General features: G+C 41.9%; 1 protein-coding gene across 18 annotated transcripts in view; it reads left to right on the top strand.

The window, feature by feature from the left end:
* The window catches only part of Kcnma1 (potassium calcium-activated channel subfamily M alpha 1), a 691955-nt gene that overhangs the window by 562151 nt on the left and 108189 nt on the right, over positions 1 to 21615 (top strand). For 10 of the 18 annotated variants that reach the window (XM_076931239.1, XM_076931244.1, XM_076931240.1 and 7 more), the window contains one exon: positions 5089 to 5262. The exons of the other annotated variants lie outside the window; for them this stretch is intronic. In XM_076931239.1, the coding sequence (XP_076787354.1) occupies positions 5089 to 5262 (174 nt within the window). The remainder of the gene's footprint in view (positions 1 to 5088; positions 5263 to 21615) is intronic. 18 annotated transcript variants of the gene reach the window in all.

The raw sequence follows: 21615 nt of genomic DNA, 5'->3' as shown, positions 1-21615 counted from the left end.
TTCTCCAAAAGGTAACAGGAGGAACTGTGTTAAGGGAAGATACCATTTCTCATTTATAGGATTTGAAAGACCCTCTGACTTCTAGTGTTCCATCTAACAATATACCTCAAACAAAAGGGTTTTCTTCTGTAGAAGATTTTGCTTATAATTTTGGTGGCTACTAAGCCTTTGAAGAATAGCTTCATGTTAAGAAACCAATGCTTCCCTTCCTTGGACTGATTTGAAAAGTGAGCTGTGGTCTAAAAAGTGTGCCTTAATTTAATGGCATTTTTTTTTTCTTTCACACCAGTCTTCTCTTACATTTGCTCCCTTGGAAACCTAAATTATTTTCCCTTTAGCATCTGGAAACCTCCACTTTGGCCTCTTGGGCACGGCTGCTTTTCCTCTCCTTTCCAACCCGCCCCCAAAATTAAGATTCTGCGATTGCAACTTGGCTGGCCATTTGGATGCTGATGCCGGAGGCAGATGGCACTGCAGACAGCATGGGCTGCAACCCTTCCTTCCATTCCAGACTTGGCTCAGAAGGGCCAACCAGCAGAGGACCTGAGGCCTGACACCCGATTGCACCCGATTGTGCCCCAAGGAAAGAGAAGTGACCGTGCTCCATCCACAGCAGGTTTCATTTCTCAGCACCCTGACCTTTGACAACAGAGGAAAAGTCCGGCAAGTGTGTGTCTGAGAAAGGCTTCCATTTTAAACATTCAACAGTAAACAGATAGCTTTGATGATGTCCATTAGGGAAGTACTTCTATTTTGTCTCTATAAATACTACTAGGAAGTCATTATGGAAATATTGGATGGAGATCCATTTTATTGTGGTGAAGAAAAGCACATGAAAGCTTTCTTCTGAAGTGACGAAACTGCTCAAACATTGTTATCTTTTTTTTAGAGGAAGGTGAGACCCAAGATCAGATTCTTGGCACTGACATGACCTCCTCACATCATTGGTACTGGTCCAAGAACAAGAACATTTTTGTGGGCCAAAGAGAAAACAAAGTCCCAGGTGGCTTATATATTTTTCTTTCCCAGAGTTAAGTTGGCCTATGGGGGCAATTCATAGAGCATAAAGTTCCAAGAGCCCCAAAACAGAGTGACGTGTAGCCACACCATTTGTACTCTGACCTAGTCCCTTCTCAGGAAGCTTCTGCAGAGCTGTTGCATGGGGACCCCATCTGCCGACACAGTTAAACCAATGTGCTTGCAAGTTACCACTGTTGACCAACCCAGGATCCTGTCCCAGGACCTTTCAGCCAGTTGTCCTCACTGCCCCTAAACATCTACAGATTGGAGCAGCCATTGAACTGAAATAGCACCACAGGCCTTCAACTCTCAGAGAGGAGGCAAGGCCCTCTTATTTGAGGAGAGATGAGCCAGCAAGGTCGGGCTTCAGTCCATTAAGGAGCTGCTCTCCCACAGCTGTCCACTAGATGTCCTCATAGATCTACTTTGCTTTGCTCTCACACTCTGCGGGAAAACATTTTCACTGACTGGGAAGAGCAGAGTGGTGGATGGCTAAGAAAGGAACTCAGCAAACACCAGTGGAGAGAAGACTTTTTTTTTTTTAAATGACCAGGAATAGTCATCTAAAACTTGTGTTTTAAATAGATTCTTAAATGTTGCAAGTAGGTCTGTGAAACTCAATCTTAGGGGTTTAAAGTACCTCTCTGATACAGGAAACAAATCCTCTGACCCAAAGTCGGCTGCAGAAAAGAAAATAGTCACCGAGAAGGCACTGGGAATCTGTAATTTACTGGAACCAAAGTGAAGGGTTAGGAAGCTGTAGAGTTGAGAAAGGTGATGGAGAAATAATTTTAAAGTTTGGAAGTCTGTGACATAGTACCTATATAACTTTATTGTATAGCCCAAGAGTAGAATGCCCACATTTTCTGCAACAGCTACTATAAAGGAGGCAAATCTCCAGGTCTTCATTGCCAACCTTCGCCATGAGTAATAATGGCCCAGAGGGAATCTCTTAACTGAACATACATCCCTCAAGCCTGATGGATTGCTCCATCAGATGGAAGGTCAGAGTCACCCTTCTCCTCCTCTTAGGAAACAGACCCAGAAGTACATAGGTGACAGCACATATGACTGGGGTGGTACAGAAGGGGAGGGCACACTCTTAATTGGTCATCTTTACTCTAGACATTGTGGTTCATGAAAGTTTGTCAATATGTGGGGCTCAATCATTTTTAACTGTTTTGTCTTGTCTCTGAGCCTCATGTTGATCATTCTTGCTGGTGTGTGTGTGTCTGTGTATGTGCACGTGTGTGTATGTGCATATGTGTGTGTGCATGTGTGCATGCGCGTGTGTGTATGTACATGTATGTGTGTGTGCACGTGTGTGTATGTGCATGTGTGTGCGTGTGTGTGTGTATGTGTGCACGTGTGTATGTACATGTGTGTGTGTGTGTGCGCGTGTGTGTGTGTGTGTGTGTGTGTGCACGCGTGTGTGGTGCTCTTTGTCTTTTGAGGTTTCTTTTTTGCATTTGGTGGGAGTGTGAAATGACTGGGCAGGAGTGTCAAGTAAGAGCATGTTCTCTGTTTTATGCATATGCCGCTCTGGAATGTGACTGCTTATAATTAACAGTTAATCTTCTTATAGCAAATGGGTTTCTGCTGCCTCAGTTACCAGTTGCAGCCTGTTACTGCATGCTAACAATATGAAATTTTACAACAGTGCATGGTCTCTGGAACAGCCAACCATGACAGTTGCAAACAGTCCCTGAGAGCCACTGGTTTGATGTTATGCTCCTTCCTGAAACTTTTGGAAGTGGGAGGTTTTCATTGCCCATTGTGATAGGTTGACCTCTATGGGAAAAAAAAAAGGGATTCCAAAGTTACCTATTCCCATCACCTATATATATATATATATATATATATATATATATATATATACATGAACTTTCTTTCCCCATAAATGTGTCACATTCTATTACCATGCATGAACCCGAAATGGCAGTATGAAAATGAAAACCAGGGACTGTTGCTAATGAGAAACATAGCATTTCTGAGTTTGATGGGATTTTCTGCTACAGCATTTGATTTAAAAACAGAAAAAAGAAAACAACTTTCAAAATAATATATCTATAGTGAAACAACAAAACAAAACAAAAATCATCTTCATTCTCCTCGACTTTGCAAGTAACAAGTCCATATGTCCAGTTAAAGTATTAAGAAAGAAAAAGCAAGAGATTGGCTTTCCAAGTTATATACCAGGTCCAGATACGATTCAGCAAAACTTGTTTTCATGTCTTCCATTGAAGATTTTCTTTTCTCCCATTCTTGACTTCAGCCACTGTTGTTAATCAGGGTGGCCTGGACATTGGCCGCAAGCCTCTGGGGGTTTCTCTGACTCAAATGCTATAGCAGATTCTTATTCTTACTTTTTGGTTAACAAGCTACACTCAAAAGAGTGACACACTTCAAGTTGAACAGTGCTGGGGTTGCATGTTAATCGGAGCAACAGCCTTAGTTAGGACGCCAAAGGACCATGTCACTGGGAATGTGAGCCTATTCACAGCAATGGAGATCCTGCTGGAGGTCTCTCATTCATCTCCCCCCAGTGCCTGCTCTTCACAGTCATAATGTTCCCCTTGCTTGACAAGCCCACTGTATGGCAAGTCATTAAGGTCTTAGAACAGGGCTTGACCCATGTGAGAGATTTAAACCCTTTCCTGGTGACTGTAACATTCAAAGAGGGCAAATCCACAAGCTATATTTTAAAGTAAGAGGGTGACCATTCTCTATGAAAGAAAAGAAAGAGAGATAGCATGGAAGAAGGGGTGGGGGTGGAGATAACACCTCCTTGGTCCAAGTTCAGTGATTGGCTGTGATGCTTGGAAGATAAATGAGTTCTTCTCCTACCCTGTGAGAGGAGTAGACCACTTCCTGCTAAGTGAGAAGCAAACACATTTGTCTGTTGTAGTATCAAAAAGAGGTGCAGTGGCTTCTCTTGTACTGAAATAGAAATAGACCACATGGGGAAACCTGAAAACAATGAGGACATTACATCGACAAGCTTTGCGTGTCCATATTTGAAGTGGTTCCCGGGTCAGTACCAAACCTTCACACTATGCCAGGGTCTTAAAAGAACCACTAAGGATTCCTGAAAATGCCGGCAATATATTTCATATGCCAAGTATTTCATGTTTTGTTGTTTATGATCTCTCTTGGCTAATATTTTCTGCGGAAGGAAGAAAGTATGATTAAACCAACTAATTTGCCTCCTAATTTTCTGGGCAGAGAGAGAAAGGCAGCTCTCCCAGCTGATACTCCCATGAGTAGCTCAAAGCAATTCAAGAGACCAACATCTCATATTGCTTTGGGTGATTTTTTTATTTGTGAACTTCCTTTAATGTCATGTATGCAGCGTTAGCCCTGAGAAGCAGCATTTCTTATATGGACAGATTTGGATATTTGTTCTGTCAAGAGTAAATTTAAATTCCTGTAGCTATCATGTAAACTCACTCCCGGGAAAGTTTAGCAAAAGCATCCTCAGATCTGATATTAACACGTAATCGTTTCACATTTAATTTGATGGAAGCTTGTCCCAGGCTCTGCCTAATGCCCAGAAATAGATGGAAATGAGAAAACCTACATATTAGATATGTTTGTATCTTGCAAGAAACATTTATTGTACCAAATAAGCAATTCATTTAACCAATTGGCTGCGTGTCTCTTTTGCCCTCCTGCATTAATTGTGCCAGGGGGAGAATGGTGGTTACATTTTTTTTTCCTGTCTATAATTTGCTCTGTTTTTTTTTTTTTTTCATCCAAGAAACGGGATGTGTTCAGCCATGCCTTCTTCCTGTGGTTACCACTCCATCGAGGGGACAAAAATAATATGCAACAGCCTTGGGGGATGATAAAGGCAATTTATATTTTCACTGCTTTTTTTTTTTTATGTATAACCAAACAACCAAACTGTCACCAACAATCACTGCATTTTTTTTTCTGGGTCAAGACTGTTAATGTGAACTAAGACCTGTGTTCAATCCTCCAGCGCCCTTCCAGCTGCCTTGCTGTATGTGACCTTGCCATTAACTGCTGCTCTTCCTCTCCTCCCATCCAACCACATGGTTATAGCCAAGATGTCCATCTACAAGAGAATGAGACGAGCATGTTGTTTTGATTGCGGACGTTCTGAGCGTGACTGCTCATGCATGTCAGGCCGTGTGCGTGGTAACGTGGACACCCTTGAGAGAACCTTCCCGCTTTCTTCTGTCTCTGTTAATGATTGCTCCACCAGTTTCCGTGCCTGTAAGTTTAACCTCAACACACACAGTTCCATGTCTGTGCTTGTCTGTGGTAATCGGCCCTGTGTCTTGTGTTGTTGTGCCCTGTGGTCTTGTGACCTGCTGAGTTCATGTTGCCATCCTAATGTGGTCTTGTATGTGATGACATGTTTCCTATGTTCCTGTGTATATGATGAGAAGGCTTTACCTCTTGCCCTGTTTTGTGCTTCTTGTGTTAGTGAACAAGACTGGCATGTGACAGCCTGCTGATGGCCTTCCTCTCTTTTGGCCTAAATAGGTAAAGATGAAAAGCCAAGCGACAGGATAGCTAGCATTATTTTAATAGAGGATATGTGAAAATGTGGAAACTCAGATCTAGAAGTGACCGTTAATCGGGATAGAGCAAAAGGATGAAAAGGAATAGAAGAAAGGCTTGCTAACAGCAGCATCTAGATGCAGATGTTCAGTCAGGTATATGTGTGTATATATATATATATATATATATATATATCTTACCAGAGTCTCATTCTTTAGTATCAGGTGTTAATCTTCAGTTCTTGAAGAGAATATTTATTTATATCTGCCAACTTCCATAGACTGGTCATTTCTAGTGCTTTCTTTCAAAAAGTTGGCTTGTTCAAAGGAGGCTTCTAGGACACTCATTAACATCTTATATTTCCCAACAATCTCATCCCACTTTACCAAAGTGTTGTGCAGCAGTCATGAACCTAAATATCAAAATATTTAAATCCTCAGTCTCCAGGATTTCCTTCACTTTATGGCTTAGGCCTTTGTCACTGCCAGGCTCTTCCCTGTGCTGGAGCCCCAAATAGTTGTGCATTTGACAGCTGCTGAGTCTGAGGAACCAAAGTCCTGAAATCACTCTCTTCTGTTTCTGTTTGGCTGGCACGGTTGGTAGGTGATATGGCAGAACGCTTTGGTTCGAGATGCTGAGATGTCTATCCTTGTCCACTGGCAGAAGAACTGGAATTCTGCACAAGGACTTGGATGCTCTTGAACTATGACCATGACCTTAAGCTCCCATTAATGATAGCATAGGAAGGAGGAGATGATGATTTTTCTCTTCGTGCTTCCACCATTTTTCTTTAAAGAACCCAACACAGTTCTTGGTACTGTGTTGGCATTCCATCTATCCGCTCTTCCCCTGAATAATCAAAAGTGGTTGGGTTTTTTTCTTCCTTGTTGTGGTTCACACCCATCACAAGGAAGAAGAGGAGCATTTAGTTTCTGAGCATTTGTTCTTATAACATATGCATGTAGCTGAGTCACCAATGTCTGTGTTGAAGATAGTCCCAACACAGTACACTTGAGACCATGAGTCATTATCTAGCAGGAGAGTGCACCTTCACTAGCTAGACTGCTAAGCCATGCCAGGTACTGATGTTCAAAGCTCCAGTTTGTGTTTGAAGTCTTTAAGTTGTGTGTTGAGCTATAGTCTGAAACTATATATTGAAGCTATATATTAAAGAAGCTTGATCTGAGACCAGTGAGCCATCTCTTCTGATTCACAATGCATTGCTCCTTGAAAAAAGCTAAGGGACTGGACTGACTTAAAAGTAACACTTAATGGGAACTGTACTGAGAAACCTTATGGACTGCACCAACCACATTTGGCCCAAGAATTTAGAAATGACTTTTGTTTTTGTTTCCTTTGGTTTGGTTTTAATCTGTTCTTACAGATGCTCAGGGCAAGTCCATGTCCCTTTATTACTTTTCCTGCAAGAATTTTTCTTTGTTCATGTGCTAGATAGCCTACGTAACCTGAGTCACAGCTACACAAAGAATTTGTCTGTGATATGCAGCAAGACCTCAGGTTCAAAGATGAGCTGGTTGGGATGACAATGGGGTAAGCTATGGTGGCACCATTGGGCCACATCTCTTTGATTGGTAGTAGTAGCTGTGAATGCCAGCCCTCTTCAGCCTACAGCACAACTTCTTTTTCTCAAATAATTGCTTGGCCATGGATTTGTTGGAAAAAGTAAGGAGCCAGCCTGGCTCTGAGCTAGGATCCTGTCATGAGCTGTGGTCATGTCTTGGCCCACCAGCCTTCTGCTCTAATCACAGTAAAAATCTATGTCCCCATTTGAAGCTCATGGTGTCCAGTGTGTGCAGTTTGCATTTTACTCAAGAAAAACCATAATTAGAGGGATTTCTCAGCTCTGCAATTTAATCCAAACACTGGTGGAGGCCAGGAGAAGAAAATATTAGGGTAAGAATGTCCCATCCTCTCAGATATATCCTGTCCACAATATTTTCATCCTTCCTGCCCCTCCAACACCAACCCCACTGTGAGAGACAACAGGATTCAGTCCTTAAGCAGTATGGACAGCTCTAGTGGTGGCTTGCCTTCTCTATTTCATTGTCTTCACTTCATCACACAAAGGCAAATTTCATTCATTCCTGTGTGAAACTACTCACCTTTGACCACTAATAATAAGTTAGAAAAATCCACTCCAAGTTGAACCCCTTTGTAGGACTATGTCAGAATTTATTCTACAATTAAAAAAAAAATATTTCTGTCTCTGCTGAACCCCCCTGGCAGTGTGCCATGGCAATGTCCGGGCACCCCACCCGGGTAGGTGGTGGGTTGGGTGGTGTCCATTTGATGGAGTGAATAGACTCTGAGAGCAATGATGAGAGTGGGTTTTTCATTAAATATGAGCAGACATGAAATGGAGAGGGTTTGACAATTAGAGATGGCAGGAGAAGGGCCTTGGAATCAAAGTGAGGTCACATGGGTAGATCAGATTTCTTCTCTTACATTCTTTAGTTGTTCTGAAGATCATTTTGAATTAGTGTCAGCAGAACCATGATGGGTTTTGCCCTTTGTCTTTTATGCTGGGGCTGTATTGTTTCCCAAGACACTCATTAAAGGTCATTATACTATTAAGGGGCTCGCTTTGGTCGCCCGGTTTCCAGTTGAGGCAGTTGTGCTTTGGAGACTGCCTAATTCGTTCCCCTCTTGACTAGTCTTTCCCTCCGCACTTTTTTTTTTTAACTTATAAAGGAAAGGATTTCCGTTTTTAAGGGACTTTAAATTGAAACACAAAGCCCCATTACATGTTTTCTCAAGTGGGAAGGGAAGTAGCTGTTTCCCAGAGGTGGTAATATATTAACAGTGTTCACAGGGATTTGAAGACCTGTCTTGTAAGTGCTGTTTGCCACAACTCTCCTTGGAGGCGTGGCCCATGACCTAGGAACAGTCCTTGTTAAGGCCAGTGCTAGGAGGCCATTTGTCTAACACTGTACTCACATGGAGATGAGAGGCCAAGCCATTAATATAAAGACCTTCAGAGGAAGGATTAATTGTACAAATATTTTTGTTCGTAATTATCATGAGCCTGGGGAGATAACTCAGTTGGACTTGGTATGCAAGCACAGGAATCTTGAGTTTGGATCCTAGAACCCACATAAAAAGCCAGGCATGATGGTTGATACCTCTAATACCAGCACTTGCTGTGTGGGTGAAGGGTGAAAACAGGTAGATTCCTGAATCTCAACCAATTGTCATTTAGCCTAGCCAAATTGATTATCTTCAGATTTAATGAGAGACTCTATCTCACACATGCATACTCCCCTACACACATATTAGCCACGCATCCATCCCCCTACCCCCACATACACCCACATAAAACTAGGGTAGACAGTGGCCACAGAAGATATATAAGCTGAATCACTCAGTATTTAATCTAGACTGGGTGTACATTTTTCAAGAATAGGGCTCAACACTAAAATCTAGAATTAGTGCTCAGTCTAGAATTACAACATCATTTTCTGATTATGTAGGTTTTATTTATACTTCAGATGGTCTTGGCACTGTGTCAGCTCCCTTCAAAGATACCAGGATACTGTGCATCTGACTTCTTCACAAGTCTCTGTTCTAGTACAGAAAAAATAAAGAAGCATATCTCACAACACGAAAACTCACATACATCAATATAGACGTAGGTTTTAATCAGTTCTGCTCTGTCCAATATAACTTTGTGAAATGGACATTCTCCCTCTTTGTAAGTTTTTTTCTTGATTCCAGTCTTGCCTGGTGTCTGGTTGGCAAGTGTAATAGAAAGGGACAATTAAAATTATGATGTAGTGACAATGAAAGGGCCTATTGATTTGGACCTGCCCAGACCTGCCTGACATGATTCTGGTGACAGTTCATCAGTAACGCTGGTGTAAGCAAATTAATCAAGTGGGGGAAGAAAAGCAGGCCTTTGGGTTTGCACTGGCAATGGGCGTTAGCTTAAGCACACCTGTGATTCCTCAGACCATCTTTCTTCACCGGCCGGTAGTTTACCTGAACAATTGCACAGAGGATTCAGAAAATTACTGAAGCTAATTTTAAACTGTGCGTGACTTTTACTTCTTGTACACATAGATCACAGACAATTAGCTTGGATGGTTAGGCTGAGAGGAGCAGTCCAGTAGGATTAGGTAGAAAGGAGACATACTAAAGTCAGTTTAGGATAGTCTTGAGTCTTGTCGGATAATAAACCAAACCCTGCTTATGCTCAGTGGTCTTTGGTTTGTGCAAGGAGGGAATTAACACTGTCAGTTGAGCTGAAATCTTTCCATCAAACTAATGGCATTTTAAAGAACATAAGGTAGATACTAGGGCAAGATACTAGAAACAGCTTTAAAGTCTTTCCCAGGACACACTTACGTCAACAGTCTTCAGAGCCCTGGAGGAGACACGAGGTTTAGCAAGCTGCATTTAAACACCACCAGTCTGTAATCATGGCATCACCTTGATAGACAGTTTGGAGGGACTCCCCCAATCCCCACCTCCCAAGTCTTCAATGTTACACATTTCACTTCTGGGACCCAATGACTCCTCTTCCTGTCATCAGTAAAAAAAATGGGGAAAAGGAAATCCAAAGGATACTCAGCACACAAGTTAATTTTAGCATTTCATGTGATTTTTTAATAGATATATAATGACAGAAATGCATGGGATACAATGTGAGTTTTCTATGTGTGCAATACATAGTGTCAAGATCACATCAGCCTAATTAGCATGTGTGTCACCTCAAACATCATTTCTTCTGATGAGACCTCCATAATCTTCTCTCTAGCTGTTTTGAATGACACACTATAAGTATCATCACCTGGAGATACCCTACTATCTAACCAGGCACCAGAGTTCCTTCTTCCTATTTCATTATAACTTTTGCTTAATGACCACTTCCTCCCCAAACCCTTAGATATATTCTCTTTATGTTCATGAATCTGTGTCTCCAACATCTCCATTTGTTTTCATGCAACTCATGTAAATGTGTTCATATCCATTTCATTCTCATTCTCTCTCTCTCTCTCTCTCTCTCTCTCTCTCTCTCTCTCTCTCTCTCTCTCTCTCTCTCTCTCTCTGTCTCTCCTTCCCTCAAGCCCCTGTCACACACATTGATAGCAAACACTAATAGAACCTCTTGATTCTCTGGCTCTTTAGCCAACCTTGGCCATACATTCTGATTTATCCATTTGCATTGCATTGTAGGAAGTGAAAACAGCATAAGGAAGATGACTAGGACTTGGCTCCCATTTTACCCATTGCATGTGACCAAGATTAATAATGTTCCAAAGAAGAACCTCTTCAAACGCAGTCATTGTCCCAAGCAAGGCCACTGAAGCCAACACCTCTTGCTTAATTTCCAATAGGCACATTGGGTAGAGAGTTGACTGGAAAGTTGTTTCTCTTCAGGTAAGGGGGGGGTCACCTCACACACAGTTGTCAGCTTTTACAGTGAGTAATGTCTGAGGCAGAAATCAACCTTTGTGAATAACTTCCTTGGAAAATAACTCCTGAAATTGATTGCCTTCAAAGAATACCAAACAAAGCTCATTTTCACCCAGTATGTGATGCTTGTGTTTACAAGTCCCATGTCAGAGGAAGTAGGTGATTTATATAGTAAGAGATTCTGCACCTTCCCCTCGCCCCCAGACAAGGTGTTGTTGAATAGCACACACACTTAAAGCAAATAACCTGTGACAGAGCACTGTGTTCAGATGGAAGAGAATGTTACAGTAGGCTGAACAGTCAGAGTTTCAAAGGACATTCTCTGACAAGGGATCGAGAGATGGGAACTAAAAAGGCCAGAATAAGGAAAGAAGAATTCTGTGCACCCTGTCACTTAGCCACTTCCCTTTCTAGAAACTCTGTGCTATAATAAATGACTCTGGCTCTTTAACAACAAATGAAGAAATATGTTAGTCTAGGTACACCAGACAGAGGTCCTTATTCTAGGTGACATGGAAATTATGTTTGCATTTTTATTTTAGGACAGTAGCTGGCTGTCAGGATACTGGTCTTGACAGCTGTAACCACGAGGCAGTGGGTTCTTCTTACCTCCGTGGTGGAGGACAGACATAGCCAGCTAGCACACCATTTCTCCTCCTCCTCTACTATCATGGGCGACAGATGCCAGAGCCAGCCTGCCCTTCACTTAAGACTTCTTGTCAGGGCTCCGCCTTGAGCCCAAATTCTGACCTTTACTTGATGAAATAAATTGCTGATGAACAAGCAGAGGTTTGAATTAGAGCAGGCTTGGAGCAAATGTCAAGTCCATCTCCTCCCTCCTACCTACACCAGGAGCATGGATTAGACCAAGTCTGGAGTTTCCAATGCCTTAGGCTTTATGGGTCTGGGGAGATATAACTTATTAACAAAGAGTTATTAAATTTTTATCAATTTTACAACACAATGTAAATGCCTCCTATGAATCTACATTGTATTCATTATCATTTAAAACGTTAATTAAGTCAAAGTTGCATTTAATTTCTCTCTAAATGGGCCTCTGGGAAGAGGCTTTTAGAAACATCTGTGGGAGCATGCAGCTATGGAGCTGGGAATCCCCCAGCCTACATTCAGGAGCTCCTTGAGTTGATTGCTATGGCGTGTCTGCAGCTAATTTGTTGTGGTATGATTGGGCATTGTCTCAATTTAACATCAGACTAACAATGGTGGAAAGCAATTCAAGAAACACCTTGAGCTGCTGCACAGGCTTCTAGTCATCCTTCTTTTAGGCACCACCGACATGGGAAACAGTTCATGTGTTGCACCTCTGATCTCCATTGTGCATTGAGATCTTCCTTCCTTGTATGGTACCCATCATTTAAGTGTTTAGACCTTCATCTGAGATAGACACTTATTGTCTGGTTCAGTACAAATTAGAACATTTTCTGTGGCACTCACAGAAAACATGTTTGTCTGTGATTTCCACTTGAGCCCAGAAGTACAGGTCACATCCTTTGGTAAGAAAAGGCACAGTGAGATTTGATGAAAACTAGCTTTCCTGACAGTGGCACCCTTATTTTATGTTAGCACAGAATTACAATCCCATATGTCTTTACTTCTATACATAGCATGGGGGGTTAGGCTTGCTAATATGATACTAGGACATGGCTACTTGGTTTACTTGGATTATGTGCGGACTAGACAGTGATGTCACTATACTGCTGTCTCAGGTACTCTGTCTGACAAAGCAGCAAGAATGGGTGGCTGTATTGTTTAATTTAAAATGTCTATGGTCTTTGCTTCCTGCCTTGCAGGTGCTACTGCTGTTGACAGACTTTAATTCACCCCTGCTACAGGTAGTTAGTACTTGCTGCCGGCTGCTGTAGCTGTAAACTGAGGCAGCTGTAGTACACCTCATCTGTGTAGTTTCAGTCATTTGATGAGGAAGCAGTAGTGAAGCTGGGTAGGCATGGCTCCATTTTCTCTGGGTAAGTTGAGGTACTTAGATCTTTGCATTAATGAATCAGGCTCATAGGCCAGGTCATCTCTGTGGGATGAAAAATAGATGCTCATGGCAGTGATGGAGCTAGATGTGGGCAATGTCCTTGAAAAGCAAGTGGCTACCTGCAAGGCTTGAGATTCATTCTGTAGAGTGTGGGTAGAGAAGGGAAGATTAAATAGGCCTTAGTAGAGGCCAAGCCAAGGGTGCTGCTCTTAATACACAGTGCAATAGGAAGCAACTGAAATGTCAGATTGGGGACACGAATCAACAGGGACACTGTAGTGGCTTCCATAAGGAGACGAATTATGGTGAGACAACTGAGAAACCCTCCCACTCTCCAAAAGAGGGGAAAGGCGAGAAACTATAATGGGAGGAGGGAGAGTAGAGGTGCTCTTAAGGAGGGTTTGTAGAGAGCCATCAGGGTCCCCTCAGATGAATGGGTCATTACCAAATATCAGTCCAAGAAGTTGTAGCCTTTTTAAAGACAACTTAATTAATGGCTCAGGAGCAGTTAGATTCCATTCTTTAGTGAAATTTCTTAAGCCAAATTCTCCCAGGCTGACTAGTAGCTGGTGGAATTCTTACTTGAGATTTTTGGAGTTCTCTTTTGAGGAGGGGCATCTGCTTACTGTTGGCAAGGATTGCAGACCTACCTGGCTGTGGTCCATCTATTTCTGTTTCTTACCCAGTATTTCTTTCTCCACATACCATTCTCTTCAGTTGAACAAACCTTGAGCATGTTGAAGGTGACAGAGGTGGTCAGCTTAAGGGCTGATGTGATAGTATTGGCTCAGGCAGAGCAGCGGACAAATGGGGCCACCAACTGGGAGACATGACCAGCCCCTAAGGGCCTTGCATGTGGTAGCATCAATTCTAGATTATGGAAATTATTTTTGAACATCTCAGTGTGGTAGGGAGGCTTTTCACCTCCCATCTGTCTCGGGGAGACAGTGTGTCTCCTTCCATCTACAGAGGGGGAAAAATAAATACTTCACAGCCTGCTCACTGAAATCCACTGAAGTTTTCAACTGTTTACTCTACTCCAGTGGAAACATGAAGTACATTTCCTGTGAGGTACTGCCACACACACACACACACACACACACACACACACACACACACACACACACACAAAATCCTGGGACATCATCTAGCATGTCTAAGGATTGTGGCACAGTTTTCTTTTCCATCTTACTTCTTTCTGAATAAGACCTCCCCCTCCCCCCGTGGTCATTGCCCATGTCTATAACTGTGACATTTATGTGCCCCATTGTCCCTAAAGAGTCATTAAAACAGCATGGAAAAGCTCTTGTGCCTTGGATTTCATCACAGTGGTAGGCTGAACATGCTAAGGATGCCAACTTCTGGAAGTAGAATGTAGCAGAATGCACTCAACCATCTAGCTATCTGCTAGCTTCCTCTCTCTAGGGTTTTGCCTTTAGCCAGTACACCAAGCCAGGTGATCCTCAATTTACTACAAGAATTCTGCTTCTCTATACAAAGTCTGCAAAGATGGTCAGAATGGAGGCAGCCATTTTCAAAACAATGGGGACTGAAAAGACTTCTTTGTGTGCCTAAACAGTGCCTGTTTTGAAGGGAGATTGCTACGTGTATGCAAAGTCTTATTGTGAGGAAACATGTTTCTTATAATCAGCTTAGATGGGTTGGGCTAAACCAAAGTTGCCCCCCATACACACACATCTACCCCTTACTTCCCTCTTTCCTTTCTTCCTTCCTTCCTTCTTTCCTTCCTTCCTTTCTTCCTTCCTACCTTCCTTCATTTTTCTCCTCATCCTTCTTCCTCTTTGACCATTTCATTTGATCATCATTGGTAGGTGCATTTCTCTCACATCCAAGGACAATAGTGCAAGGTACAAGCAAATTCTCTTGCAGTATCCTTGTTAACTAGGAAGAAACTGTCCTATCCCTTCAAATGGAATGTGAACACCAATCATCCTCTAGGCTACAGTGAAGATACTATACAAACTCAAAGTGAACTCTTAAGGCCCTCCAACTCAGGACTGATCATCTTTCATGACTTTTAAATGAAGTAAAACAATTCCAGCTCTAGAAGTAAAACCATACCAGCTGTGTGAATGATGACAGAGAGGCCAGAGCTGAGCCAGATGTGTAGACAGTGACCAGAGCATCTGCAGACCTACGCAGATGAGCCATCTTCTGGAAGCAGTGTGGACTCCCTGCATTATAGTGCTCTTTATTTTGGCTAACATTAGTTTTTTAGGCTGGAGCCTGTTGGATCTTATTTGATCAAGAATGGACCTATGGGCTGCCTTCCTTCCCTACATGGTCAGAAGTGTGGCATGCTGGTATCGCTGACTTGGCATCTTCTACTGGCAGGAACACTTGTGTAGAAAATGGCCTGAAGGATTCCAGTTCAGTAAAAATTTTATGAGTGAAAGAATAAATAAATGAAGGGATTGTCCATCACTGAAGGAATAAATGGCATGCAGAAGCAGACTCACCCCAGATCCATGGAGTTCTGCTAAAGCTCTCTGAGCAGCTTTCCACAGAGTATGTCCATGTACATATAAGAGCTTGAATGCCCAAGGAATTTAGAGGGAAAATGGAATAAGGAACAAATGGCATAGCTTGAAAGCTATCAACTTATGTGTACAGTCAGCATTCTTTGTGGAGAATAAGCTCTAGGAGAGAATATCTAGAAATGATGCACAGAAATAAAAAACAAAACAACAACAAAACAGGTAGACAAATATCCAGTTACTTATTTTTTTTTAATCAAGAGAGGTATGGATCCTACCAGGTATACAGCATTCATTCTAGAAGACCAGAGACTTGTGATGCTCCATTCAGTTTTATTAATTTCAGTGGATATGAATTTTTTCATAGTAGTCAGGGTGGATAAAAGTGAAGCAGGTAGGATCACCATGTGAACAGAGTCTTACTATGGGAAGGTGACACTATTTTCAGACAGCTGCCTCTATTTGGCCAAGGGAACAAACATTCCGGACTCTTCATGACTTCAGGGGAGGTAGGCAGATCTAATCTACCATGAACACTTAGATGATACTTTTATTCCCTCTCTGGAAACCTCAAAGGCCAGGTGCTTATACCTACTTTCTGTGAGAGATGTTATTTGGCTCATTCTACTCAAGACAAGGAAGGGACCCTGAACTCTCTGGCTTGTTCTCAAATTTCCCTTAGCTAATATCAACTATGCTTAACTTCTAGGGGTTCTGAGATGCTCTCTGTATTTGATCAAGGTCAAGTTGGTCATTCCCACAGTGCAGAAAAGCACAGATTTCCACACAGGACATGCTACACTCAGAAGTGAGATAATACCTCCAGCATGAGTGCTCCAAAGCCAGCACCATGAGCAGGCACTACTGCAAAAGGCGGTAGGGTGAGCTGCCATTAAAAAAAAGAGGAGATAGAGATGCATCTATGACGTTTCTAGAATACACACAAGGGCAAAAAAAATTGTAATATGGTTGACATCACATAGACAAACATTTTCTGTATCTTCCAGTTTCCATATAAGTGGGAATTCCAGGGGCTCATCACTTTTCAGTGAGAACTTACCTCACTGACATCTGAAATTTGAAATTCTAGGAGAAACCTTAGAGCAGGGAAGATAAATGAAAGGTACAATCTGTGAAGTAGTGTTTTGGGGGTGGGGTATGTTGAAGTCAGTCCCAGTGTGGTCCTGCTTTGATATGGTCATCAAGTAGACACTTAGCAGATACTGATTGCTGCAGTAAGAGCAATGTTTTATGAGGCTATGAAACATAATACTTCTCAAGATGCTGGTATTTCATCTGGGCAGCTTCAGAATAGACATCATCTATTTCTGCCCAGGGTCTCTAATTTCCAGAGTGACTTTCTTCCTTATCTTCCCCATCTGTATGATGAAGTTAATAATAGGACTTATCTCAGGGGCTGCAGGAACATATATAGGCTCAGAGCATACACACACACACACACACACACACACACACACACACACACATTCTTTCTTCCTTTGTTACATGATTGCCTTGCACATGTTGAGTATTATGATATATTATTGTTATTATCATCATCCATTAACACATGAACAGATGAACTTGACCAAAATCACACAGTGAGTGAGTAGATGCTTAGATCGAAAGAACATCATCCCTCATGGTATTGATGGGAATAATGATAAGTAGTCACTTTGACTATAGCTAATGCATTTCTTTTTCACATGATGGAGTCTTGTCCAGTTAGCCTTATGAAAGGTCCAATCAATTACAACAGAGACAGTTCATGGACGGGAGCTGAGAGTTGAAAAGCTTAGCATGACAGGCTATAAAATTAAAATAGAATCAATGTACTTAATTTTCAGGTCAAGGAATCATAGTCTCAACAGAAGTAAGCTTACAAAAGCTGTAAGAGGCAGCTACAGTCTCCCTAGGAAGTTTATTTCTGTCTTGAATATCTAAAAATCTTTATCATATTTGTGTAAAATAAAGGAACTGAATGTTGTGATCTCTCAAGTTCCTTGAAATCTTGAAACTCCTGTTCTCTCCATTTTTTTCATTGAAGTAGAACTCAAAATTTTTTTTTGATTTGTTTTTTTAATTTCAACTCTTGCTGGCATAAATCTTTCCAAAATGCTGAAGTCTATCTACTGATGTTCTAATGATCCCTCTGAAGAGAAAAGAATGAAATTATTTGGGTACTGAAAGATTGTACCTTCTTGGTATTGCTCTTGGGTTGTGAGTCCTTGGCCTCTGGCTGGGCACCAAGATTGAGAATGGCCAGAGGACTGCACTGTGCAATGAGCTCATTCTAAAGTCTCACCTCTTTTTTCCTCATTTGAGGAAGACTGGACAGAGGAAGTCCACCTCCATCATGTGCTTCTCTAAATCCCAGTGACTTGAGGGTTACCAGTAGTCATACCACACAACTGGTGCCCAGCCTTTACATAACGAATGACTGCCACCAGGTGTCCCTAAGGTCCTCCCCAGCCATGCTAGCTGGGTCTTATTTTGTTTCTTCCCAGTGTTCATTCAAGAACATAACTTGTGGGAGTTTGAGGGGTGCAAAACAAGGACACAAATCTTCAGGCCAAACCCCCTTTTTTTAGATTGGAAGGTATGTGTCTGATTAGTGCCCTGGCTAACCCTGACACTGGGATTCTAGCAGGGGATATTTAGGCACTTGAATGTTCAGAAAAATGTCTCCTCCTTCCTGATCATACAGGAGCCCTGTGTTGGTGGCTTTTCCACCTCTAAGGTGGGTCTGGAGAATCACTGAATTCAATGTATTCTTGGAATATGAATGGAAAGTCAGAGAGCAAACCAGAGGTGGACAGACAGGGTCAGACAGATCTTTGTTTCCAGATTCTGAGAGTTCATTTTTATGATGTTTCTTTGCCTCTGTGTAATTGTGATAACAGTTGATATAGAGGCTTCATGCCACCACTAGCTCTGGCTATCTCTGCCCCATGTTGAATTTCTTGGTAGTGCTAGACCTTTACCTGTGCCTTACTCTGTTCCCTTTGAATAGACCTGACATAAAGACAGGACTATTAGCTGAGTAGATATTCATGCACATTTTGAAACTGTAAATCTATACACTGTCTTGTTCTCTATTCTATAAATAGCTGATTTGGCTTTTGGACCATATTTCATATGCTCTCACCATTGTTAGGGGCCAATGAGAGCTAACTACTTCAAGGCTCAGTCTTTCTTGCTAGACCTACCATTATTTCCCTCCAAATGGTCTTCTCCATCCCAGACCACTATTGAATTGGTTAGCATAGTATAGTACAATATTTATTAATTTATTATGTGTGCCATACTTGAAATTGATCCCAGGACTTAACTTATGCTGGACAAATACTCTATCCCTGAACTAAATACTCATCTCTTAATCATATTATTTTAAACTACAAACTCATAGTTGTTGCCATCTCATTTAAAGATGAAGAAGATGAACTTTTGGGTTGTTCTTTTGGGTCCTAAAACTCATATGTATCTCAGATTGGCCTTGTATTCTTAGCAATCCCCCTGTGTTGGCCTTGAGGGTATTGGGATTATAGGTCTGAGTCACCAGGCCCAGCTATTAAAAAAAAATGTTTTTTCGATGGCTTTCCTGACAACCAGTAACTTGTCACATTAGGAAGATCTCTAGTTTTCATCAACGTGGCATTAAGACTCCTTCACAGTTTGGTCTCCACAGGCTTCTGTAGTTATAGTTTTTACATATGTTTTCTCTAAGTTTCTTTCAAAACAGTCCTTCTGATGTACACATCGATGTGATATTTCCCTGTGACTTATTCTTCCTGTAGCCTTTTCAAGGTGATTAAAACTTAGGTATCAGTAAACTGAGGCCCAGAGGCCAAATCTGGCCCTTCACCTTCTTTCATGAGTGAACTTTCACCTCAATGCAGCTACACTCATTCATTCACCTATTGTCCCTGGCTACATTTAGGGTTTGAAACAAAATGGAGTAGTCCCAATGGAAATTTGGCTCCTGAAAACCAAAATGCTTACTCTTTCAGGGAGACTTTTGCTGGCACTACTTTCAGGGTTCAGGTTTCAAGTACTGCCAACTCTGGCAAGTTATCTCGGTTGGCTATACCCAAACCTCAAGTCAGAATTAGTGAGTCTCCTCTGAAAGCCTGTAAAAGTCCAGAGAAACCCAAGGTAGGGTAGTTTTCATGAGTTTTTACAGAAACAAATGGTCCTTGAACTCTGGTCATACAGCACACAGTAGCCAAAAACATAGTAGGAATTCAGCAGACAACTTTGGAAGTGACCTGGAAACTGTCAAGAATGTGTTTTTATGGCTCATTGAGCGTGTTTTCTTATATTGTTGTGAAGAACGTATTTGTGCCTAAATAACTGGTTCCTTAGGCTGCTGGACAACTCTTAAACCATTCTAAAAACTGATCTCTGCTTTTTGTGAAAGGAACACGGCTCTCTGATTCTCTCCCCTGACAGTCATGTGGTGTTTGGACTCTGTGGTTGATCTGAAGATGCTACTGTCTTCCCTTCCTTGTGTTTGTCATTGGGTTGCCTGAGTCTTTGTGGATAGAAAAGTATATTGGAAAGGCAAGATTTTACTCCTTCCAGGATGATGTCAAGCTGAGGTCATTCAAATCCAGATTTCAGTTTCCAAGCACAAACATGCTGATTTATCTACCTATTATCCCTCATCGGTTTGTATTCACCCACTTTTCTCCTGAGGAAAGCCTTGCTGTCTGTAGCTAGTTGCCTAGACTCTACCTTACTGGCACAACATACTGGCTAAGCAGAGTCAACTCACAGCTTAAATCTTGAGAGCTCAGGATGCCTCTAGAGTCCCCCACCCACCCACCACTTCCACCTCTCCTGGGAACTCCCTGGTAATTCTGTGTTGCCAGGGCATATGGTAGACAAAAGCCACCATTTGCCCATGTTTATGGCCTTCCTGGCTGAATTGCTATGTAGCTGATGAGAGCGACAATGTGCTCAAACCAGGTCCTCCAATACTTGATTCTCTTCATCCAAGTGCCTTACTCAGATCTTGGGGAGGATGTGAAGTGATATTTTTACACAGATACAATTGCTTCTGTGTGTTTAGAACCACCCTTTTAGTTGTTGCCTGAGCTATTTTTGCAGTTGTTCGAGATTAAATCTCAATAACTTTTTGAAATTAGAGTACGTTTGCCTCGGTTGAATGGGTCATGGCGTTCCTCTGCTTCTCCAGCACCCAAAGAACAGTTTTACCCTCCCCTAAAGCCCCAGACCATAATCATGTGATAGTTTGGCTTGAGATCAGATCAGGGGCAACAGAGGAATTGTCATTTTTCATTTCCTGGGGCCCTTTGATCGTATTTGGGGTTTATTTTTTCTGAGTGAAAGTACAAATCCCGTTGCATTCTTCTGTCCTTTGGAGTCTTTTGTTATTCTTATTTTTTCCCCTGTTAGAGATCTAATCAGAGTCTTAAGTGGCGTGGGCATTAGTTATCACCACCAGATTCACAGCCTGCCTGCACTTTAGTTCTCTTATTACTGAACAGAAGCCTCCCGGACACACAGCGACCGCTGGCCGTGGAGCTACCATTCGCATCTCATGGGTACTTGGTGTTAATTTATTTCACAGTTTCCTTTGCAGATATAATCAGACACACTATCACATCCCAGCTCCTTCTCTTTATCGTGTTCCTTTGCTATCACATCTGTGTGACCTCCCCCACCCAGAAAAAATGACAGGTAGTGTTTCTCTGCCCACAGCATCAGTGACATATCTTCTCCACAACTTTCTCATTGCCATGTAAAACAATGTAACATCTTATAGATGTAAGGTATTTATATAAATACCTTTAAGTTATTTATAACTCAGACTTGGCTATAGCAATACATTTTCTAAATGGCATTGTGGTTGAGGCACCTGTTCTCTGAAAAGGGATGGGGGGCAATGTTTCCTTTTTCTCAATGAAAATAAGGGAGGGGGCTCAGTTAATAAGGGGAATGCCTTGGCCCTGATTCCTCCATATATTAAAATTCATGATTGTGAGACTCATGTTAAGTGATCAGTTGTATTAGTAGCACACTGTTAGAACAAAAAGGAACTCTCTCTGTTGATGTATTTGGGTGTTTACTGGGTGAGTTACAGTGCTTTGTGTATTAGAA

Source organism: Arvicanthis niloticus, chromosome 3 (assembly GCF_011762505.2).
Source record: "Arvicanthis niloticus isolate mArvNil1 chromosome 3, mArvNil1.pat.X, whole genome shotgun sequence".
NCBI classification, from domain to species: Eukaryota; Metazoa; Chordata; class Mammalia; order Rodentia; family Muridae; genus Arvicanthis; species Arvicanthis niloticus.
Note: the sequence above shows the minus strand (reverse complement) of the source record. Positions and strands in the feature narration are given on the sequence as shown.